Here is a 19,183-nt window from a genome sequence, read left to right on the forward strand (position 1 = left end):
GCCAGGCCCAAGAGGGGGGTGTAGTTGAAGAAGATACTTAAGAAGAAACCAGTGAGGTGGTACGTGTCTGTAATTCTAGCACTGCAGAGGCAGAGGCAGAGGCAGAGGCAGGAGAATTTTGAATTCAAGGCTTATTTGTATAATAAGGTCCTGTTTCAACAAGAATAAAGAAGGAAAATGAAGAAAGGAAACCCAGTCCCTACAGCTTAGTGTGGCTCAGCTTGTGGAAAGTGGAGGCAAGGGGTGAGGCAGAGGAGCCTGAGAGGATCCTGCCACGAAAGGCCTCACCCACCACCCACAAAGTGGGAATTCACTTCAAATGCAGTAGGAGGGTTTTTATCAGCGAAGTGGCAAAGCTTGTCCACTCTCTACTCTCCGTGGATTCCAAACAGAACCGGAAGCCTTCCCAGACAGAACTCGGAGTCTGGGCCTGGTGTCCCTCTGAGGAAAAAGACACCATGTTTACCTCTAGAGGATAAGATCAGGGACTTGTGCTCTTGGTTTTTTGTTTGTTTTGGTTGTCGTGTTTTGTTTTTGTCTTTTGACAAAATAGGATCTCATGTAGCCCAGGCTGGCCTTGAATTTGCTATATAGCTAAGATTAGCCTTGGATTCCTGATCCTCTGGCCCTACCTCCTGAGTACTGAGATGGCAGACACAGGCCTCCGTTGTAGTTGGTCTTAACTAACATTTTCATTAATGTCAGGTGTCCTCTCATAGATGCCCAAACAAGGCTCTGATCCCTTCAGAGTTGTCTGTCTCTCCCAGGCACCCCACTTGCTCTTGCTCTGATTGAGGGGGGGTTGTTGTCCGAGGGGGACATGCACCGTCTGTGACTGACACGCCTGCACACTCGGTGGTTGAGGCATTTTACCTCTTGGCGTGTGTTTTCTGATCCTTAGGTCTTTATGAGGCTGGAAGTCTTAAACCCATGGGAGGAAAGTGTTTAGCCACATTCTTAGCTTGTAGTTAACACCATGGTTAGCATCTTACTTAGCACAGATGCCTTCAGACTGCTGGGTCTCATCCAACTCCAAAGCTTTTCACCTATCCAGCCCCAGCATCGGGGAGCCAAAGGAAGCAGAGAAGCCCACTGAGTCCTCTGCCTTCTGTAGAACCGAGTGCCACCTCTCCTGGCCTGGCTCCCTCCAGCACAGCCCCAGCCTTTACCACTGCCCTAATTGCCTCCACGACAGCCTCCAGCTTATCTTGAGTCAGGCGTATGACCAGACACAACTCACAGGTCTTCCTTCCTGTCCCCTCGCCCTTCGTCTCTGGGAAGCCAAGGAGGATGAAAGTGACGGATATCTACGCTGGGAGCCCACTTCTATACAGAAACTTATTTTAAATCTCAGCTTGCAGGCTTCCCTCTTGTTCACTGTTAATAACTCCTGTTACACAGAAAGCGAATGTGGCTGTATGTCTTCTGAATCCTGTCTAGGACACTCGAAATAAAAGCCGAAGTCCAGAGAATGCCTGCAAGGCCCTACACTGGCTGGTCCTGCAGATGCTGATGACTGAGGCCTCACTACTACAGCTCTCTGTCCTTTGATCCCATTCCTGGCACACCAGCTCCCTCCTGACAAGCACATTCCCACCCCAGGGCCTTTGCCCCTGCTGTCTCCTCAGTTTGGAATGCCCTTTGCCAGACATCTATAGATTTTTGTCTCTTCAGACTTTTTTTCTTTCTTACATGAAATGGCACCCTGCAACACCCCTTTTCTCTTCCTAGCACTCACCGACAGCCAACTTAAATACTTCGCTTCTGTTTGTCCCTTTCCCCCCTCCCCTCCACCAGGCTATAATTTCCTGAGGTCGCCCCTGCAGCAGTAGTAACAGAATCTGGCACATAGCAGGTGTCAGATGCATATTTTCTGAATGAACACAAACCTAAACAAACCCATTACCTCATTTGGTTCCCGCAGCAGCCCATTTGACAGACCAAAGATGCTAACGCCCAGGTTCTCGGCAGCAGTTGCGCAGCCTGCGGGGTGGAGGCTGAGCTGGACCAGGAGCCTGGCGGCGGCCCGCCTCTCTCTGCAGATGGCACATTCTTGTGCTGCGGAACGACTTCATACCGTCAGGATTTCCCCTGACCTTTTAGCCTGAAAGGAAATGATATCGCAACTGGAATACCCGAGGGCCGGAGCTGGCAGCGCAGTCCCCGGCAGCTGCAGGGGCTGTGTGAGCGCGCATTCTGAGCGGTCAGCCAGGCAGGATGCAGGGAGGCTCCTGTCCCCGCCTGGTGTTGGGGTCCTTTCTCTACAGGAGGCCAGGGCACTGCAGGCCCTGCCTGAGTCACAGCCGTGAATGAAGCAGTCTGCCTTTCAGGAGTTGGTGCCAGGGCCGCACGCTGCCTCCGTTGGCGTGGACCTGGACACAGCGTACCCATTGGACAGGGTGGTGCCAAACTGTACCATGCAGTGGAGGTACAGGATAAGTCTTGGCTTTTTGCCCAGGAGACCATGTCCTGGGCTCATTAACATGCACCTCAGCCTTGACTTTTTAAAAATGGGGTTATACTCCATGTATCCCAGAATGTTCTAATCCGGGCAAGGGGGCTAGGGAAAGGTTGCTTCATAAATTTCACGTTTCTCAATCAATGCAAAAAAAACAAAAAAAAAAAAAGCCTTCTTGTTTGCCAGTAGGTTTTCCTCTGGAGGGTTTAATATGGTTTCGTGGTCATTGTATCTCCTGAACACAGATCTGCTCCTTGTGCCCTACCCAGAACCCATCCATGGCCCTTCTCATTCTTCACTCCCAGAAGCCCCCAGCCCCTCCTGTCAGCACATGCTGAGTTTGGTCCTCAGATCTTGCAGTTAGCTCCTCCACTGTTTAATCTAGCTCGTCAACTAGAGAGTACAGGTGTTGAGACAGGAACCCTGCCTGCCTTGTTCCTGGCTGACTCTGTTTCCGGGATTGTACCCGGCACACAGAAGGATCAGTTAGTACCTGGAGACTGGCATCTTTCTGGGAGAGGTGACTGCTGACAGGGTGTCTACAGACAACTGCCCACAAACACTTTGATCCTTACTGTCCTTGCTGGTAGGTGTCAACAGAGTCCAGTTTATCAAGGAAACCCAGCAGTTTTCTGAAGACGTTTCTCCCTGTGTGGGAACCAGACACAAAGGGGAAGCCCAGGCCAGCCATGGTGATGAGCTCCAGCAAGAGTTCAGTGGCCACACTGTACTCCACCTATGTGGATCTGACTCTGTGCGTCCCTGTGAACTCATTCCCTCTTCTCTAGCTGGATAACGAGCCAATCTAGACTCCCCATAGACCCTGCACATTCCACCCAGAGCGCCCTTGACTGACCAAGCGAGATGGTGGTCTCACTAATTTGTGAGTGGTTGTATAAAAAAAAGGGGCATTTATTGACACAATAAACCTCAGTTTATTGATCAAATCCTTGCTGCTCTGATTGTCACCCAGTGACCAAGTTTGCTCCATTGATGTGTTCTTATCTCTCTTTGCCTGTCCTCCTTCAGGTGGGCTCGAGGAACCATCTGCAAGGTGGCCAAACGTTACAGCCTCCAACACCAGCGTCCAGGCGACAGGAAAGGGTAATGTATGTGGGGCCCCACCAGGCCTCTGAGGGCTCTTTATTTAATTTTTCTTTCAAATTATGGCAAATTTTGATAAATACTCTAAATCGAGAACTTAAACCATTTCAAAGTATGCTGTCTAGGGGTATTAGGTACACTGACAGCGTAGTGTGACTGCCTTTGTCTAGTTCAGCCTTTATCATCAGTCCCAAAGAAGACCCTGTGCCCATCAGTTGGTACCACAACGCCCCTAGATCCCAGCTTTCAGTGTCTTTTCTGAAGCTTGGACCTTCCTGTGTCAGCGGCTGGATCTGGCATGTTCTCAGTCAGCAGTGGGCGTGCACAAGAAACGTTTCCTTTGGTGGTCTGTCTTGCTGTGGCTGGGGTGGGGCCTGGGGTGGGTATGCAAAACTGTCTTGCTGTGGAGGTGGGTCACGGAAAGGCAGGGTAACTCTTCTAGGTTGTAACTGGCTTATGAGTTGAAGGTCTGGGAAGGAAAATCACAAGACTCTGGGAACTGTGTGTTTCAGAGAAGCAGAGGGCCCATGAGGCAAGCAAAGATAGTAGATTTGTGGTAGGGGTGGGAAGCCATGCAGTCTGGAGTTTTTGGCTGCCCAGGGAGTGATAAGGTGGTTGCTGGGGCAGCCTAAGGTCTTCCCGGAAGCACTCCCAGGGCCGCCTGGTCCTTGGGCCTCTGAATCTTGGCAGCCCTAAGAGCTTCTGAAGGTGCCTGTACATATCTCAGCTTTGGAGAAGTGTTTCCTGCTCAGAGCAGGGCTGGAATCAACCGCAGTACAAAGGAATCATTTTCAAATGTTGGAATCCTATGTTTTAAAAATGCCTCTGTAGGGATGAAATAGAAATCATTATCTGTTATAGTTTATGATTTTGCCTCAATATTATTTCCTCATACATATGTAAATATTTAAAACTTCATATACATTCCTATACATATACATTCCTACAAATCCCTACAAATGCCGGAATGGCATGATATCATCATGTCTTGGTCTTTTGCCCTTATTTTGGCTACTCCCCCGCAGTCAACCTCTGTTCTTCCCAGATAATGATGCTGTCTTCACCTCCCTACATGTTTTCCTGAATGCACTTGGGTTTTCTTTTGGGCCACCAACCAGCTCTTAAACCAAGACACAGAGCCCTAATAGTTTTGAATGCTCAGCCTTAGCTTAACTCTCTTTAATCTGTTTCTTTTTAGTTATATTTTGTCTTGGGGATTTTTTTACCTTCCTTTCTTCCTTCCTTCCTTCCTTCCTTCCTTCCTTCCTTCCTTCCTTCCTTCCTTCCTTCCTTCCTTCCTTCCTTCCTTCCCTGCTTTCATTACTTCTCCTGTGTAGCTGGCTGACTTCTGGACCCAGGTATGCCCCTCATTCTCTCTCTGTTATTTTCTCTTCTTTGCTTAGATTTCTCTTCCTACTTATTCTGTCTGCCCACCAGTTCCTCCTGTCCCGCCTAGCCATTGGCTGTTCAGCTTTTTATTAGACCAATCAGGTGCCTTAGGTAGGCAAGGTGAAACAGCCAACACATCTTTACATTAAACAAATGCAGCATAAACAATTGTAATACATTTTTCCATGCTTAACAAAGGCAGCATAAATCAATGTAACACACCTTTACTCAGTTAAAGTAATATTCTGCAATATAAACAAATTTAGCATATCATTATATAGCAAAATGTTCCACAACACATTTGTGTTGTTATGTGAACACATGTATGTACATATATGTATGCACATTAACATTTATGTATGTATAGTTTTTGACATTATTTTTTTAAAAGAATTCTATTTTATACACATTTTTTTATGGGTACAGTCAACTTTATTGATGGTATTCAAGAGAGTATGGCTCCCTAAGCCCCCCTGTTAGACTCTGGGGGTCTGGGATGGAAACTGTGAGGGAGAAGCTCAGTGTGAGGGGCTGAGTTAAGACAGGGACTGCTCAGCAGCTGAGGGCCTCTCTCTTGCTGTGTCCTTGCTGGGATGGGTGATCCAGGGTGGGCTTCTTACTCCTTGGAGGCCATGTAGGCCATGAGGTCCATCACCCTGTTACGTGTCCAAATTCATTGTCATACTAGGAAATGAGCTTTACAAAGTTGTCACTGAGAGCAACACCAGACCCAGCATCAAAGGTGGAAAGTGGGCATCACTGTTGAAGTCATAGGAGACAACCTGGTCCTCAGTGTAGCCCAGGATGCTTTTTAGTGGGCCCTGAGATGCCTGCTTCACTGCCTTGTTGATATCACCATACTTGGCAACTTTCTCCAGGTGGCACGTCAGATCCACAGCAGACACATTGGAGGTAGGAATATGGAAGATCATGCCTGTGAACTTCCTGTTCATCTCTGGGATGACCTTGTCCACAGCCTTGGCAGCACCAGTGGATGCAGGGATGATGTTCTGGGCAACACCACGGCCATCTCACCACAGCTTCCCAGAGGGGCAATCCACAGTCTTCTAGGTGACAGTGATGGCATGGACTGTGGTCATGAGTCCTTCCACAATGCCAAAGTTGTCATGGATGACCTTGGCCAAGGGGGCTAAGCAATTGGTGGTGCAGGAAGCGTTGCTGACAATCTTGAGGGAATTGTCATACTTCTCATGATCTACACCCATCACAAACATGGGGGCATCTGCAGAAGGGGTAGAAATGATGACCCTTTGGACCCACTCTTAAGTGGGCCCCAGCCATCTCCATGTTGATGAGGACACCAGTAGACTTCACAACATACTTGGCACCAGCATCACCCCATTTGATGTTGGCAGGATCTTGCTCTTGGAAGATGGTGATGGCCTTCCTGGTGATGATAAGCTTCCCATTCAGCCTTGACTGTGCCATTGAACTTGCCATGGGTGAAGTCATAATGGAACATGTAGACCATGAAGTTGAGGTCAATGAAGGGTCATTGATGGCAACAACGACCAATTTGCCGGAAGTGAAGGCAGCCCTGGTAACAAGGCGTTCAATACGGCCAAATCTGTTCACTTCGACCTTCACCATCGTGTCTCTGGAACAAGGCTGGCACTGCACAAAAAGATGCAGCTGTCTCTAGAACAGGGAGGAGCAGAGAGTCCATTTCATACACATTTTAATTCATCATGCTTTGTCATTGATATCTCATGAAAAACTCCAAAGTACTTGTGATTAGTGATTAATTTATTCCTTTGAACGGTTGTAAAATATTCCTAGTATGGATAATAGTTTATCCAATTATTCCCTTTTTGTTACCATTCATTCCCCTTCCAGCCCTTGCTGTGAATTATGTCTGCAACAAACACATTACTTAGCACTATTTAATTTTTTTTATTTAACTATGTGTATTCATGTATGTCTCTGCGAGGGTATAAATCTATGGGTAGGTGCTCATGGAGACCAAAAGAGAGTGTTGGATCCTCTGGAGCTGAGAGGAAAGATGATGAGATTTGGGGAACTGTGTCTTAGAGATGGAGATGATCCATGAGGAAAGGACAGACAGCAGATCTGGGGTGGTGGGAGGCCATGTAAACTAGAGTTGTGGGTAGTTGTGAGTACCTCACCTGACCTGGATGCTAGGAACCAAACTTGTGTCCATTGCAAGAGCAGTATTCTTAATCACTGGACCATCCCTCCAGCCCAACTTAGCATGTTTTCTCATAGATGTTGCAATACTGAGTGTCTCCAGGAATAACAATCCATGTTTCCATAATAACTTACAAGGGTTGTCCCTTTCCCCAGAGCCTCACTAGTACCAGGCATTCTAACCCAATAAGCAATAGCTTATGATTATTTAATTTATGTTTATCTCTGATTGCTAAAGGTTTTGAGCATCATTTCCGGTGTTTTCTAGTGATCTGGGTGTTCATATTGGTAGTTCGCTTCTTTGTATCCTTATTTTCCTATTGGGCTGCTTACCCCCTTCTTCAAATCCCCCTCTTTCACAGAGAAGCAGATTCTTCGCTTTACCCCACCATGCTTCTTGGAGGGCCTGCATTTGTTTTCAGCTGTACAGGGACCGACCATAAACACAAAGACCTCGCTAGAATCTTTCTTTCTTTTTATTGTTTTTTGGTCTGGGGCTATAGTTAGTTGGTAGAGTGCTTGCACAGCGTACATGAACCCCAGGTTTGGTTCCCAGCACCACGTAAACTAGGTGTCTTGGTGCAGGCCCGTAATCCCAGCACCTGGGAGGTAGAGGCAGGAGGATCAGAAGTTCAAGGTCATCTTCAACTACACAAAATCTAGTCTCAAAAGAATCAAAACAAACAAAATGTGTACTTTTCTGCTTTGCTTATTTGCTATTTAAAAACAATGTCTTTATTAATTTTTTAAAAACTTCATACAATGTAGTTTTTTTATCTTTTCCCCTCTCCACTAACTCCTTCCAGATACACCTCTCCCTACCCCACCCAACTTCACTTCATGTTCTCTCTGTGTATGTCTAACCTATTGGGTTTAGTGTGTTGCCCAATTATTCTTGGGTGTGGAGCTTGCCCTGAATCGTGGTCACACCCTTAAAGAAAACTAACTCCCTCCCAACAGCTATCAAATGCCAATAGCTTCTCGGCTAGGAGTGGGACTTTGGACCCCACCCCCCACACTGGGATTTTGTCTGGCCTGAGATCATGCAGGTCTGATGCATGCTGTCACAATCACTGTGAGTTCACATAAGCCCCTGCCCTGTTGTATCCAGAAAACATGGTTTCCTTATAGTCATACATCTACTTGGGTCCTTAAAGTTCTTATACTTTCTCTTCCACGGCAATCCCTGAGTCTTGGGGTGCAGGCGGGGAGGAGTGTGATGTAGATGTCCATTTAGGGCTGAGCACTCAGAAGTCTTTCTTCTCTGCACATTGAGCAGCTGTGAGTCTTTGTGTTGACTACAAGAAGTAGAGCTGCACTAATCTACAGGTTACAGCAACCTGTACAGCAACAACTCATTAGGAGTTATTTTAATTCTATGGCCTTTAAGCAGAATAGCATTAGTAGATTCTTTCCTAGGAAGTATTTTCTATCTAACAACAGGTACTTGTTGCCAATAGCAGTGCCAAGTATGGGTTTCAAGTCATGGATCTGGCCTTAAATCCAGCCAGAAAATGGTTGGTTACTCCTGTAATATTCATGCCACTGTTGCAACAGTGGGCATATCTTGACAGGACAATAGTTATTGTAGCTGACAAAGTTCTTACCTGGCTAAGAAAGACTGTGGCTTATTCTTCTCCCCTGGTAGCACCTTACAGTACCATGAAAGCTAGCCTCTAAGGATAAAGCTTCCAGGTTGGTACCTGCTTGGTTTATCCATGTTTTATAATGCCAGCATATGGTGTCTCCAGCTTCTCAAGTTCCAGACAAACTTAGGGACCCTTCATTTGGCCATAGACAAGCAGTGTGCATGGTGAAGATGGAGCACAGAGCGTGGGGAAGCAGCTGGAGGGAGTTGTCATAGCACTGAAACAGCACAGGTGCCATGTTGAATTTTCCCTTTCCTATGTATCTGATTTACTGTTGCATAAAAGCCGTCCTTGGCCTTGGCTTCGGACAATGACATTTCATGATTCTGGGGCAAGACTGGGCTCAGTGGGGTGATTCTTTCACACTGGGATTACTCTCTTGACTGCATTCTGGCAGCAAGGTTGGGATGGATGGGTCTAGATCGCTTAGTTGCCCCTCTGCCCTTCAATGATCCGAGTTTACAGCAAGGTGGCTGTAAACTCAAAATCGAGAAAGCATAAGAGACACATCCATTTTGGGCCTGGACCAGAACCCTAATAATACTATTTCTTCACATTTAACTCAAGCCAAATGTCCAAGTTTAAAGAGAGGGGAGTGGATTCCACTGAATGTGAACATTGGTTTGAGGTCCCAAAGACCAGGCAGGCTGCTTGCTGGTCTGCGTAGGATACTGTTATTACATCTCATGTTTTTATCAGTGAAAGATAGCATCAGGGTGTTTGTATTTACTAGTTTGGGGGGCATGAAAATCACCCAATCAAAAAAGCGAGGTGAGTAAGAAACACTTGGATTTGAACCCCAGCTCAGCCTTTTAGTAGCTATGACACTGGATACTTTAACTCCTCATTGAAGCTTGGAGAGAATTAGAGATATTCATTCATATAAAGCGCATAACCAAGACTCCCAAAGGATAAGTGAAACTCAGCTTTCCATTTTTGTTTTGTCTTGAAGATGGTCTCAATGTGTAGTCTAGATTGGCCTTGACCTTAAGACGCTCCTGCCTCGGCCTCCCCAAATGCTGGGATCACAGTATATACCGCCACTTCAGCCTCCATCCACTTCTTCCTTCCCACCTTCCCCTCTAGGAACGATAATACCAGCACTGAGTGCATCATCAACCCTGGACTGAGCTCCCACAGCTGTTCCACAGCTGCACAGAGCACAGGAAGGAACAAGCCTCCTGCAGCCCATTAAAATTCTGCGTCTACTTGGGCTGCATACATGGCCAGCACTGCGGCAGATGCCGGAGGGTTTTTAGGCAGGATGAAGATAACGCTTTCTCTCCCGTACACCTCTGAAGCCTGCTAGGTCTACAGGGCTGCCCCTGGGATGGCCCCGCCTTGTCTGAGGAAGTCAGTGAATGTCAAGGCTAGGTCAGTCTCTCTGCACTACGCCATAGTCAGTCACAGACAAGGAGGTCTTTAGTCCAGGGGAGTAGCGAGACCCCGATTTGAAGTAAAGGAAGTTGTTTAAGCCTGTCCCTCTCTCCTTCCCATCCCATCCCTCTAGGACACCGATGGATGCCTGCCAGGGACACATCTTGTTTTTATTTGAATTGCAGATAGGAAATGCCAACCCTAGATTTCTCTCTAATTGCAGCCCACCTGTTTCCCATGAATCCAGAGGAGACTACCTGAGCAGAAAGGGGAGTCTGAGGGGGGAGTTCTGGCTTAGTTCTAGCAGAAGTTGGTTTCCTGGCACTATGTGGTTCCCTTCAGTCCTGAAGGTGGGAATTTGTGCCTGCAGCTTTGGGCTGATCTCTATCTAGGCCACTCACCCAGCATTCCCATAAGGCCTTGATCAGAGCAGCCCCTTCTCAGAAGCTGAGAGTTTAGCATATACTCGAGTCTGTGAGGCTGTTAGTGAGGGCGTGTGTAACTGTTGCAAGGATGCGCCTTTGGCTGGCTGAGTAGAGTCTGGTATCTAGAACCTTATTCATAAGAGAACATGGTTCTTTCCCATTTGGGATCAGACTGTAACGCCTTTGTTCCAATGTGAAGAAAAATGGGAACTGTTTACACCCCAAAACAAGGATCCCACAGACATCAGCATCCCAAAATGCCGTTCCAAACCCGAATCGCCGAGGGTCATGTCTTGTGTGTCCAGAGATGATAACCACAGAGCTAACTAACGCCAGGCCCCCATTTGAGCTTCGTCAGCTTCAGGCAATCCCCTAAGTTCTGTACATTTCTGCTCACCTCAGTGATTGACAGTCTCCATCTGGTTCCATGCTTATCTCATAGCCGCGCTCCAGGAAGTCGTCAGGCTCAGGGGGTGTCTGTGCAGAGCCACACGGGAGGTAACCAGCGGTGTTTATCTTGTTCACTGCCCCTAAAACTCCTAATCTCGGCCTTTGAGCGTTATCAGTGGTTCCCAAACTCCACGGAGCTTTGTCCTCAATCGGTTTCAAAACGGCAGGTGCCAGGCCTCCATGCCTGTTGGGCCACAGGTTCAGGACAAGGGCAGATAACTATTTTTTTTAACACCATTCTCAGTGTTTCTAAAGCGCACCCAGGTTTGAGAGCCACTGCACAGAATAATTTTCAGCAGGAACTGCTCCTGAGTCTTCAAATGGTCAGCATGATGGGACTCTGGCCGTTACCTGCGGGGCGAGAGTTTTGCAGATATCTGTGCATTCAGGGTGTTTGCTTCTAGTGTGTGAGTTACCCCTTGTCTAATGTAAAAACAACAGCTCTTTGCTTGAGAAGTTTGATCAGTCGTGGCTTTGTTTATGGCATGGCTGTGCCTTCAGCTGGAAATGAAATATTGAGTAGCAATGGCCGCTTCATTCTTTCAGAGAGGACATGTCACTCCCAGAGCCAGGGAGTTAAATGGCCTGTATCCCCCCCCACCCCACCCCCACTCCACCCCCAGTGTGTTAAATCCTTTCAGATGCCCCTGAGCTCCTCTTGAAATACCGAACTCTTGGCCATAATAAATAATTACATCCTTCTATTTGGACTCTGGTTCCAGATAGTAGTAATCCAAGAAAATCCAATAATGACAGTTGCATTAAGATCCCTCTTCCAGGCTAAGCAGAACATCTGTTTAGACATATTTTTAATCGGCAAATGCTTCCTGTGTTGAGTCCTCGGCAAATTAAATTTCTCACTGGACCGAAGGGGAAGCTGTCATTAAGTAAGCCATCTCTGGAAATTACACCCCAGCCTGTTTCCAGGTGCACTTAAGATTTTCCCATGCTGACTTGGCCACATAAAATCAGCCCTTCCAATGTTAGTTAGGTCACGTGTCCATATAGCACAGCTTGTCCAGGCACCATGGGATGTCTCAGTGTTCGTCCCTAGAATGGTGAAGTATTTCTGCCCATTCTCCAAAGGAGAATTGGCAGCAGAGGAAAATTAAGGGACTTGTTGAAAACCATATGGGATCAGAATAACAAACTTCCACTTGCTCCATCTCTGCCTGTGATTACTTCAGACAGGATGAGTCTCAGGATATAAACATGAAGGGCTTCGCTGTTGCCAACCCTTTGGAGAGGCTTCCGCCACAGAGCTGTTTGGACTCTTGGGCTGTTTATTTTTAGACTAGCTTGTCTGTTTGTTAATTCATTCATGCAAAACACAAAAGTAGTGAATGCTGCCACCCTCTAGGTACCGTGTGGGCATCTAAAACAGAGCCACAAAAAAAGCCAGACACAGTTCTTGCCCTCATGGGGTTTCCAGTTGTCTATGCCGCTTGAAATCTTGAAACAATTAATTATAAGACTGGATAGCAAAATAGAATCTGCATAGGGGCTGTGTAAACAGTCTGGGTGGACAGTGTGGAGTGGGAGAGGGAGAACCAGCAGCCTGACTGTGGGGTGAGGTACGCGGCGCTCTAGCAGGTTGTAGCCAGGCAGTAGACAGCTCCACTCACCGTTGCCACCTCCAGGTCTTTCCATTCTAAAACAAACAAATTAGATTCCATGACACATGCCTATAATCCCACCACTCAGGACACAGAGGCAGGAGGATTGCTATATGTCTAAGGCCAGCTTGGGCTATAGAGAAAGCCAGTCTTGTTGCCTTGTGGTGGTGGTGCATACCTTTAATCCCAGCATCCAGGGAGGCAGAGGGAGGTGGATCTCTTAGTTCAAGGTCAGCCTGGTATATGGAGTGAATTCTAGGACAGTCAGAACTACACGGAAAAATCCTGTCTTGAAAAACCAAAAAGTAAGTAAGTAAATAAATAAATATAAATAAGTAAATTTTTAAAGATTAAAAAAAACCCAAAAAATTGTTATGTGAAATCTTTGGAGTTTCCAAGAGTTGGCTTCCAAAGTGAGATTTTTTTTTTTTTTTTTAAAACACGGTGTATGCCAAAAGCGTTCAGGCCAAACAAAACACATCTGTGGGTTGGACTGATCCCAAGACTGCAAGTGTGTGACTTCTGTTCTAGAAACTAGAGCAGCAAAACAGGTTCAGGTTTAAGCTGTATTCTATAGTGATTTCTAGGTGTGGGAACAGGGTCAGGGAATTTCTAGAAAGCCGTGTGCAGTCTGTGCGCACTACTCTGTTCACCAAGTTCAGAGGGAAGGGGGGTGGGCTGATGAGGAGACACCAGGAATGTCAATCCCCGGGAGGTCCGGATGCTGATGGGACTGTGCAGGCCAGAGAAGCTGGACTAAGACAGTACGGTGCCATTCTAGGCTCAGGGGCTGGGCCCCTCGTGTTATGTGTAGCAGGCAGTGGTGAGTGCTCTCCCACAGAAAACAGAGGTCCTCAAAGGGCTCAGAGGACAGGGACGAAACCTTGCTATGTGTCCCAGGCTCAAACGGAAGCAGAAATATCGTCTGGGAGAGTCTCAGACACAAAGTCTGGCCCTCAAGCAGGTGTCGTTTTCAGTCTTCCTGTGTATGAACCCCGTAATGGAGAAATTGATGTAAAAAATTCACCTGAGATCTATAGCTTCTCAAGAGCGCTGAACAAATACAAAGCAAGTCCACAGCCAGCATCCACACATAAAGCACCCCTGGAAGGAGGCCCCAAACTTGTGTACTTATGGCCGATGCTAAATGGGACTCGGTAGGGTTTTTAACTTGCATGTGTGTAAAACAATAATAACAATTCTAGGAAATGCAGTCGTGAACTTGGGAGGGGTCTGGAACACGTGGGAGGAGTTGGAGGGAAAGAGGGAAGAAGGAAGACCGTGTAAATATAGCACTCATGTCTTAAATTCTCAGAGATTTTTAAATTAAAAAACAATGACTAGCCTAGAAACAATCCTAAGACTTTAGAAACACAGGAAGTTAATCAAAGAAGGGTAAGTCAGAAGACAACAAATCGGGGAACTGACTCCAAGAACATGACAATCAGAAGGAATTTTAATAAGTATGACTAAAGTGCGGAAGAAACCAGAGGAAGAATTTAAAACAGAGGGTAAGAAAGGAGGTGTGTCTGAAGACGCACCGACTGGGGCTTTGTAGATGACGGCTGTATCCATCACAGCAGGCATAGGATGAACGGCGTGACGAGCACAGCTGAGCAAAGGGTTAGCGCAGTGGGAAATCGATCCCAGGAAACCTTGCAGCGTAAGCGCTCAGAGGACGACACAAAATGTGAAGACCACCACCAACAACAACAACACAACCAAAAAAGCAAAACCAATCAACAAAACCAGAAAAACACCACCACCAACGACAAAGGTGTAGAGAAATGGGGGTTTGAATGATCCTGTCTAAAGGGTAACCAAACCAGTAGGATTTCTAGAAAGTCAGCGAACACCCACACCGTGAGTTAGAATGGGGCAAAAAATACTGTCAATTTAGGTTTCTTTTTTAAAAAAGAGAGAGGGATAAAGTATTTATAGATGAAGACTGAGAATAGTTAGTATCCTCATGAAAGAACAATTAAACTCATTAGAGAGAATGATTCCAGGCAGGAGAAGGTGTAGGGGCCCATGAGCAGGGAATGGGTAAATTGGAAGGTGTCTGTCTCCTAAACACACAGAGCACAGCTAATAGAGACTAATTGGGAATTTTCAAGCATGTCAACAGCAGCTAGAAAACGTGGAGGCTGGAGTAGCTTTAAGAGTCTCATTTCTCAGGGGCAGGCGGATCTCTGTGAGTTCGAAGCCAGCCTGGTCTACAAGAGCTAGTTCCAGGACAGGCTCCAAAGCTACAGAGAAACCCTGTCTCGAAAAAAGAAAAACAAAACAAAAAAAAACAAACAAAGAGCCTCATTTCTCAGAATGAAACTTGGAACTCTGGATTCTTCAGAAGGATCTTCTGGTCCACTCGTTTCTCATTCTTTGTTCAGTTGTGTATGGTTATTAAAACCGAAAACCAAAGTTAATGAACAGAAAAACGAGATAAGGGAAATAAAAAAGTGTGCATAGAGAGTTTTCTTAATCTAATTAAAAGCAAGAAGAAGACCAAAAGACAGACGGAATAGAAAGCCAGTGAGAGGAGGGGATCAGCCTCGGCGCAGAGCTAGGCGCTTGCTGTTGAGAAGACATGAACCAAATCACGACTGAACCTATGTGCAGAGATCATCACTGAAGCAAGAATAGCTCTGGGCTGGGGAGATGTCTCACTAGTCAACAGTGCTTCCTGCTCTCTCAGGGGCCTTCCAGTTCCATCTCCAAGATCCCATGTCAGTTGGCTTATAATTGCTCGTAAATCCAGCTTCAGGAGAGCCAGTGGCCTCTCTGGATTCTGTTGGCACCCACATGTGCATGTGGCCTGCACGCCCAGGAACATATATGCACAAATAAAAATAGAACTGAAAATAAAACCCAGTGCAGGGAGGATCTGCCAGCTGATCTGAAAATTGGAATTTCATTCCCAGGATCCATGTGGGAGGAAGAAACCACCAGTTCAAGTAAGTTGTCCTCTGACCTTCACCCACAGGTCATGGTATGCGTCCCTACACACCTACACACGTGCACACCCACAGAATAAACAAAATGCAATAGAAGAAAATTTAATGACGTGGAAGATTTTTCTGTTTTAACTTGCTGATACGCTGATAGATATATATGGTCAAAGGTTAAGCATGTGGAGTTAACCTTGCAACTCCAAACAAATCTCACCTGGCTGTGTGTATGGTTCTCTTTCTCTGCTGGTGAGGGCAGGATATGGCACAGCTGCTGTGGGACGCAGCCCGGTAGATCCCTGAAGAGGCTAAACAGCGCCTTGCGGCTTGGCATTGCACACCCAGCACGTGCTCAGCAGAGTGGAAATCTGTGCCCACCAAAGCAGATGTGCACATGAGCGTCCCTAGCCGAATAACTCATAATAACCCAAAGTGGAGATGACTCAGATGTCTCACTACAGACCAGATAAGCTAAGAGTGGTCTAGCCCTGCAGTGGTGTGCGACTGAGCCACAAGATAGGATGGAGAACTGATTCATGCTGAGACTGTGGATGAACCTTGAAAATACGCCAACCTAAAGGGAAGAGCCAGAGAGCTGCGGCTGTGGCCTGATCTGGCTCGTATGGAGTGAGCAGGACAGCCACAGCAACAGAAACCAGCATATCGTGGGGTGGTGAAGCAGAGGGAGAAACCAGAAGTGACTGGTTACGGGGACAGGGTTTCCTTTTGCGGTGACGACAGACCTGTGCAATTAGACAAAATACGCTAACACCCAGGGAGCGGTGCACTATGGGAATGAGCGCTATGTTGAATTCCTCGCTTTTAAGGAAGGAAAAGCAAGAAAAGAAACGTAAGAAAATGAAAAGAGAAGGAAGTAACTAGGTAAATGAGATAAAGGAAGGTTTTTAAAATGTGAGTTTTAATAGCTGTTCTTAGGGGGAAGTGTAAGAACTGGGGACGGTTTCCAAGTAGAGGAAGGAGGAGGTCTAAGCGAGCACACTGGATGACGCTACGGAGGTCCAGCATGGTGAGGATTCAGTCAGGGAACCCCATTCTTCCCCAAATCCCCACTATTGTGGGGTCCCCTTTTGGACTCAGAGCCTTTTTTAAATATTACAATTATGTGAGCATGTATGGGGTGGGTGGGGAGGGTGAGGTGGGGTGGGTAGGGAGGGTGAGGTGGAGTGGGAGGGGTGAGGTGGGGTTGGGGGGAGGGGGAGGTGGGATGGGTTGGGAGGATGAGGTGGGGTGGGTGGGAGGGTGCGTGTGAGTGCGGTTACCATGCACACAGAAGAGGATGCTGACTCCCCAGAGACCACTCGACTTGGGTCCTGGGAAAGCAGCTCATAACCTCTGAGCCACCTTGCAAAGGCCCAGGACCCAGAAACAAGCTCCCTTTGTTTCTTTCCTGTTTCTCTTAAGGGCCCAGGCATCACGAAGACGGGAGATTTTAGGAGGCTCTGTTTTACCAGTAACGGTTTTGCAAAGACTCTCTTCCCACCCCCTGCCACTAGAACAAACTGGTTAACTTCCCAAATTATGTCAAAGTGTGTAACAGCACTGACGTTCTTAGGTCAAGATAAAGGACTGAATCTGCTTGCTACCCCTGTTGTACAACTTTGGCCTCCCAGAGAGTTCAGAGTTATCTGGGCCCTCTCGATTCTATGCATCCCTGGGGGTAAGGCTTTTTCAGGACTCCAAACAAATCAGGCCTTCTGTGGTCAGAAGCCCAGGGTCCTCTACACATGTTCTTCCCTGGGTCTGGAACATTACCTCCCAAGGTCCTAAACCTTTGTGGGCGAAATGTTTCCTTAGGACACAGGTTTCCCACCTCTTGTGTCAACCCGCCGTCAATAAAACCTTTAGCTCGAAGACTTTGTGGGCAAAGTAACTGATCTGTTGACTGTCTTGCAGATGGCAAGGATAACGCCACGTTTCTGCCTGGCCTTGGGACCTCAGACACCACAGCTAAGACCTTCTCTGCCAGGGTCCGGAGAGCCACAACCTCAAGGACAGAGCGGATATGGCCTGGAGGGGTCATTCCTTATGTTATCGGAGGGAATTTTACTGGTCAGTAGCCCTAGATGTGACCTCATTGGAGCCAGTGAGAGAATCCTCCTAGGAGGACTCGGTGGGGATGAGCAGTTGCTGGGACCACAGCAGTCCCACGAGGTCTCTGCTGGAGCTGTGCCTACAGAGGTGTCCCTGTTCTGAAGGCTTGAGGGAGAGAGGGGTTTCTTACAGCTCAGCGTTAAAGGCAGCAGGAAGGCAGGCATGGAGCTGTCCATGGTGGCTCCCGGCCTCAGCTTGGATTAGCAACATAGACCTGGTAGTCCCTAGGCACAGGAACAATGCTCCACGTGCTAACCAGAGGACACATGGGTGTCATGGTGCGCACAGTAACCAGAGGACACATGGGTGTCATGGTCCGCACAGTAACCAGAGGACACATGGGTGTCATGGTGCACACAGTAACCAGAGGACACAAAGGTATCATGGTGTCACACAGTGTGGCATGACTTCCTGGTCTGTATCCTGGCTGCACCTCACAAATTGCTTAACATCTCTGTCTGCAGTTCCCTGTTCTATAAATGTGGAAGTTGATAGAGAATTAAATGAGATAATACCAATATCAGCAAGATTTTTGAAAATCAAGAGCAAACTTTGTCTTAAGACTGTGTCTTCCTGTGGAAAGAGGGCATGGTGTGCCCAGGAGTGATGTGACCGGCGGTGCCCTGTTGTTTCAGGCAGCCAGAGGGCCATTTTTAAACAGGCCATGAGACACTGGGAGAAGCACACTTGTGTGACCTTCGTCGAGAGGACAGACGAGGAGAGTTTCATTGTGTTCAGCTACCGGACCTGTGGGTAAGCAGGAGGGCAGAGCCTCAGCAGAGTGCCCGGTGACAGACACAGGATGAGTGGGCTGGAACTTCCGGTCACAAGGTGCATTTCCTCTGAGCTGTGACTTGCGGGAGGCCAGGGTTTGCTGGAAGCGCTTTGTCCTCCGTGGAAGTGGGTGAGTTTGGGTTGTGGCCCCAGGAAGACTCTCTGCTGATAGTCCTGACATCAGGACAGCGTGGCTGATGGCTCACATGGAGAAAGACTGAGGCCAGTGCCTCCGTTGGCATAGCTGATGAGGTGGCTAGTGCCCCTGCTCACTATGCTTGGGTGTCTGAATGTCTGCCACTTTAGAGAGCCTTTCCCTCCATGTCCCATGTGTCCTCCCACCCCTATCCTTTCTCATCACCTGATACCCTCTCTGTCACCATGCTAGACTTCTATAGTTTATTCACATTTACCCTTGTTTACGACTCTACATTATAGACAATACAATTACAGACTAGGATCTGTCTGTGAAGGAGAAGACACAGGTTTTGTCTTTCTGAGTTGGGGTTGCCTGACTTAATATTATATTTTCTAGATCCACCCGTTTTCCTGAATTTAGTTTCCTCTGTAGCTGAATAGCATTCCAGTGTGTGTACAAACCACCTTCTCACCATCCCCTGATCTGTTGCTGGGCCCTAGGCTGGTTCTGTTTCCTTGCTGTCATGGATACAGACAACAGCAATAAACACAGACTGCAATGCCTCTGTGGTAG

General features: G+C 47.3%; 1 protein-coding gene and 1 pseudogene across 1 annotated transcript in view; one reads left to right on the top strand and one right to left on the bottom strand.

The window, feature by feature from the left end:
* Nucleotides 1-19,183, top strand: part of Tll2 (tolloid like 2) — a 109,527-nt gene that overhangs the window by 44,059 nt on the left and 46,285 nt on the right. Inside the window, exons 3-5 of the mRNA XM_050149630.1 lie at nt 3,488-3,562; nt 17,500-17,655; nt 18,333-18,450. Coding sequence (XP_050005587.1) covers nt 3,488-3,562; nt 17,500-17,655; nt 18,333-18,450 — 349 coding nt within the window. The remainder of the gene's footprint in view (nt 1-3,487; nt 3,563-17,499; nt 17,656-18,332; nt 18,451-19,183) is intronic.
* LOC126506238 (glyceraldehyde-3-phosphate dehydrogenase-like) lies at nt 5,568-6,562 on the bottom strand (annotated as a pseudogene).

The sequence above is a fragment of the Alexandromys fortis genome, unplaced genomic scaffold (genome assembly GCF_014885135.2).
Source record: "Alexandromys fortis isolate MF-2015 unplaced genomic scaffold, M_Fortis_MF-2015_v1.1 scaffold_16, whole genome shotgun sequence".
Lineage (NCBI taxonomy): Eukaryota > Metazoa > Chordata > Mammalia > Rodentia > Cricetidae > Alexandromys > Alexandromys fortis.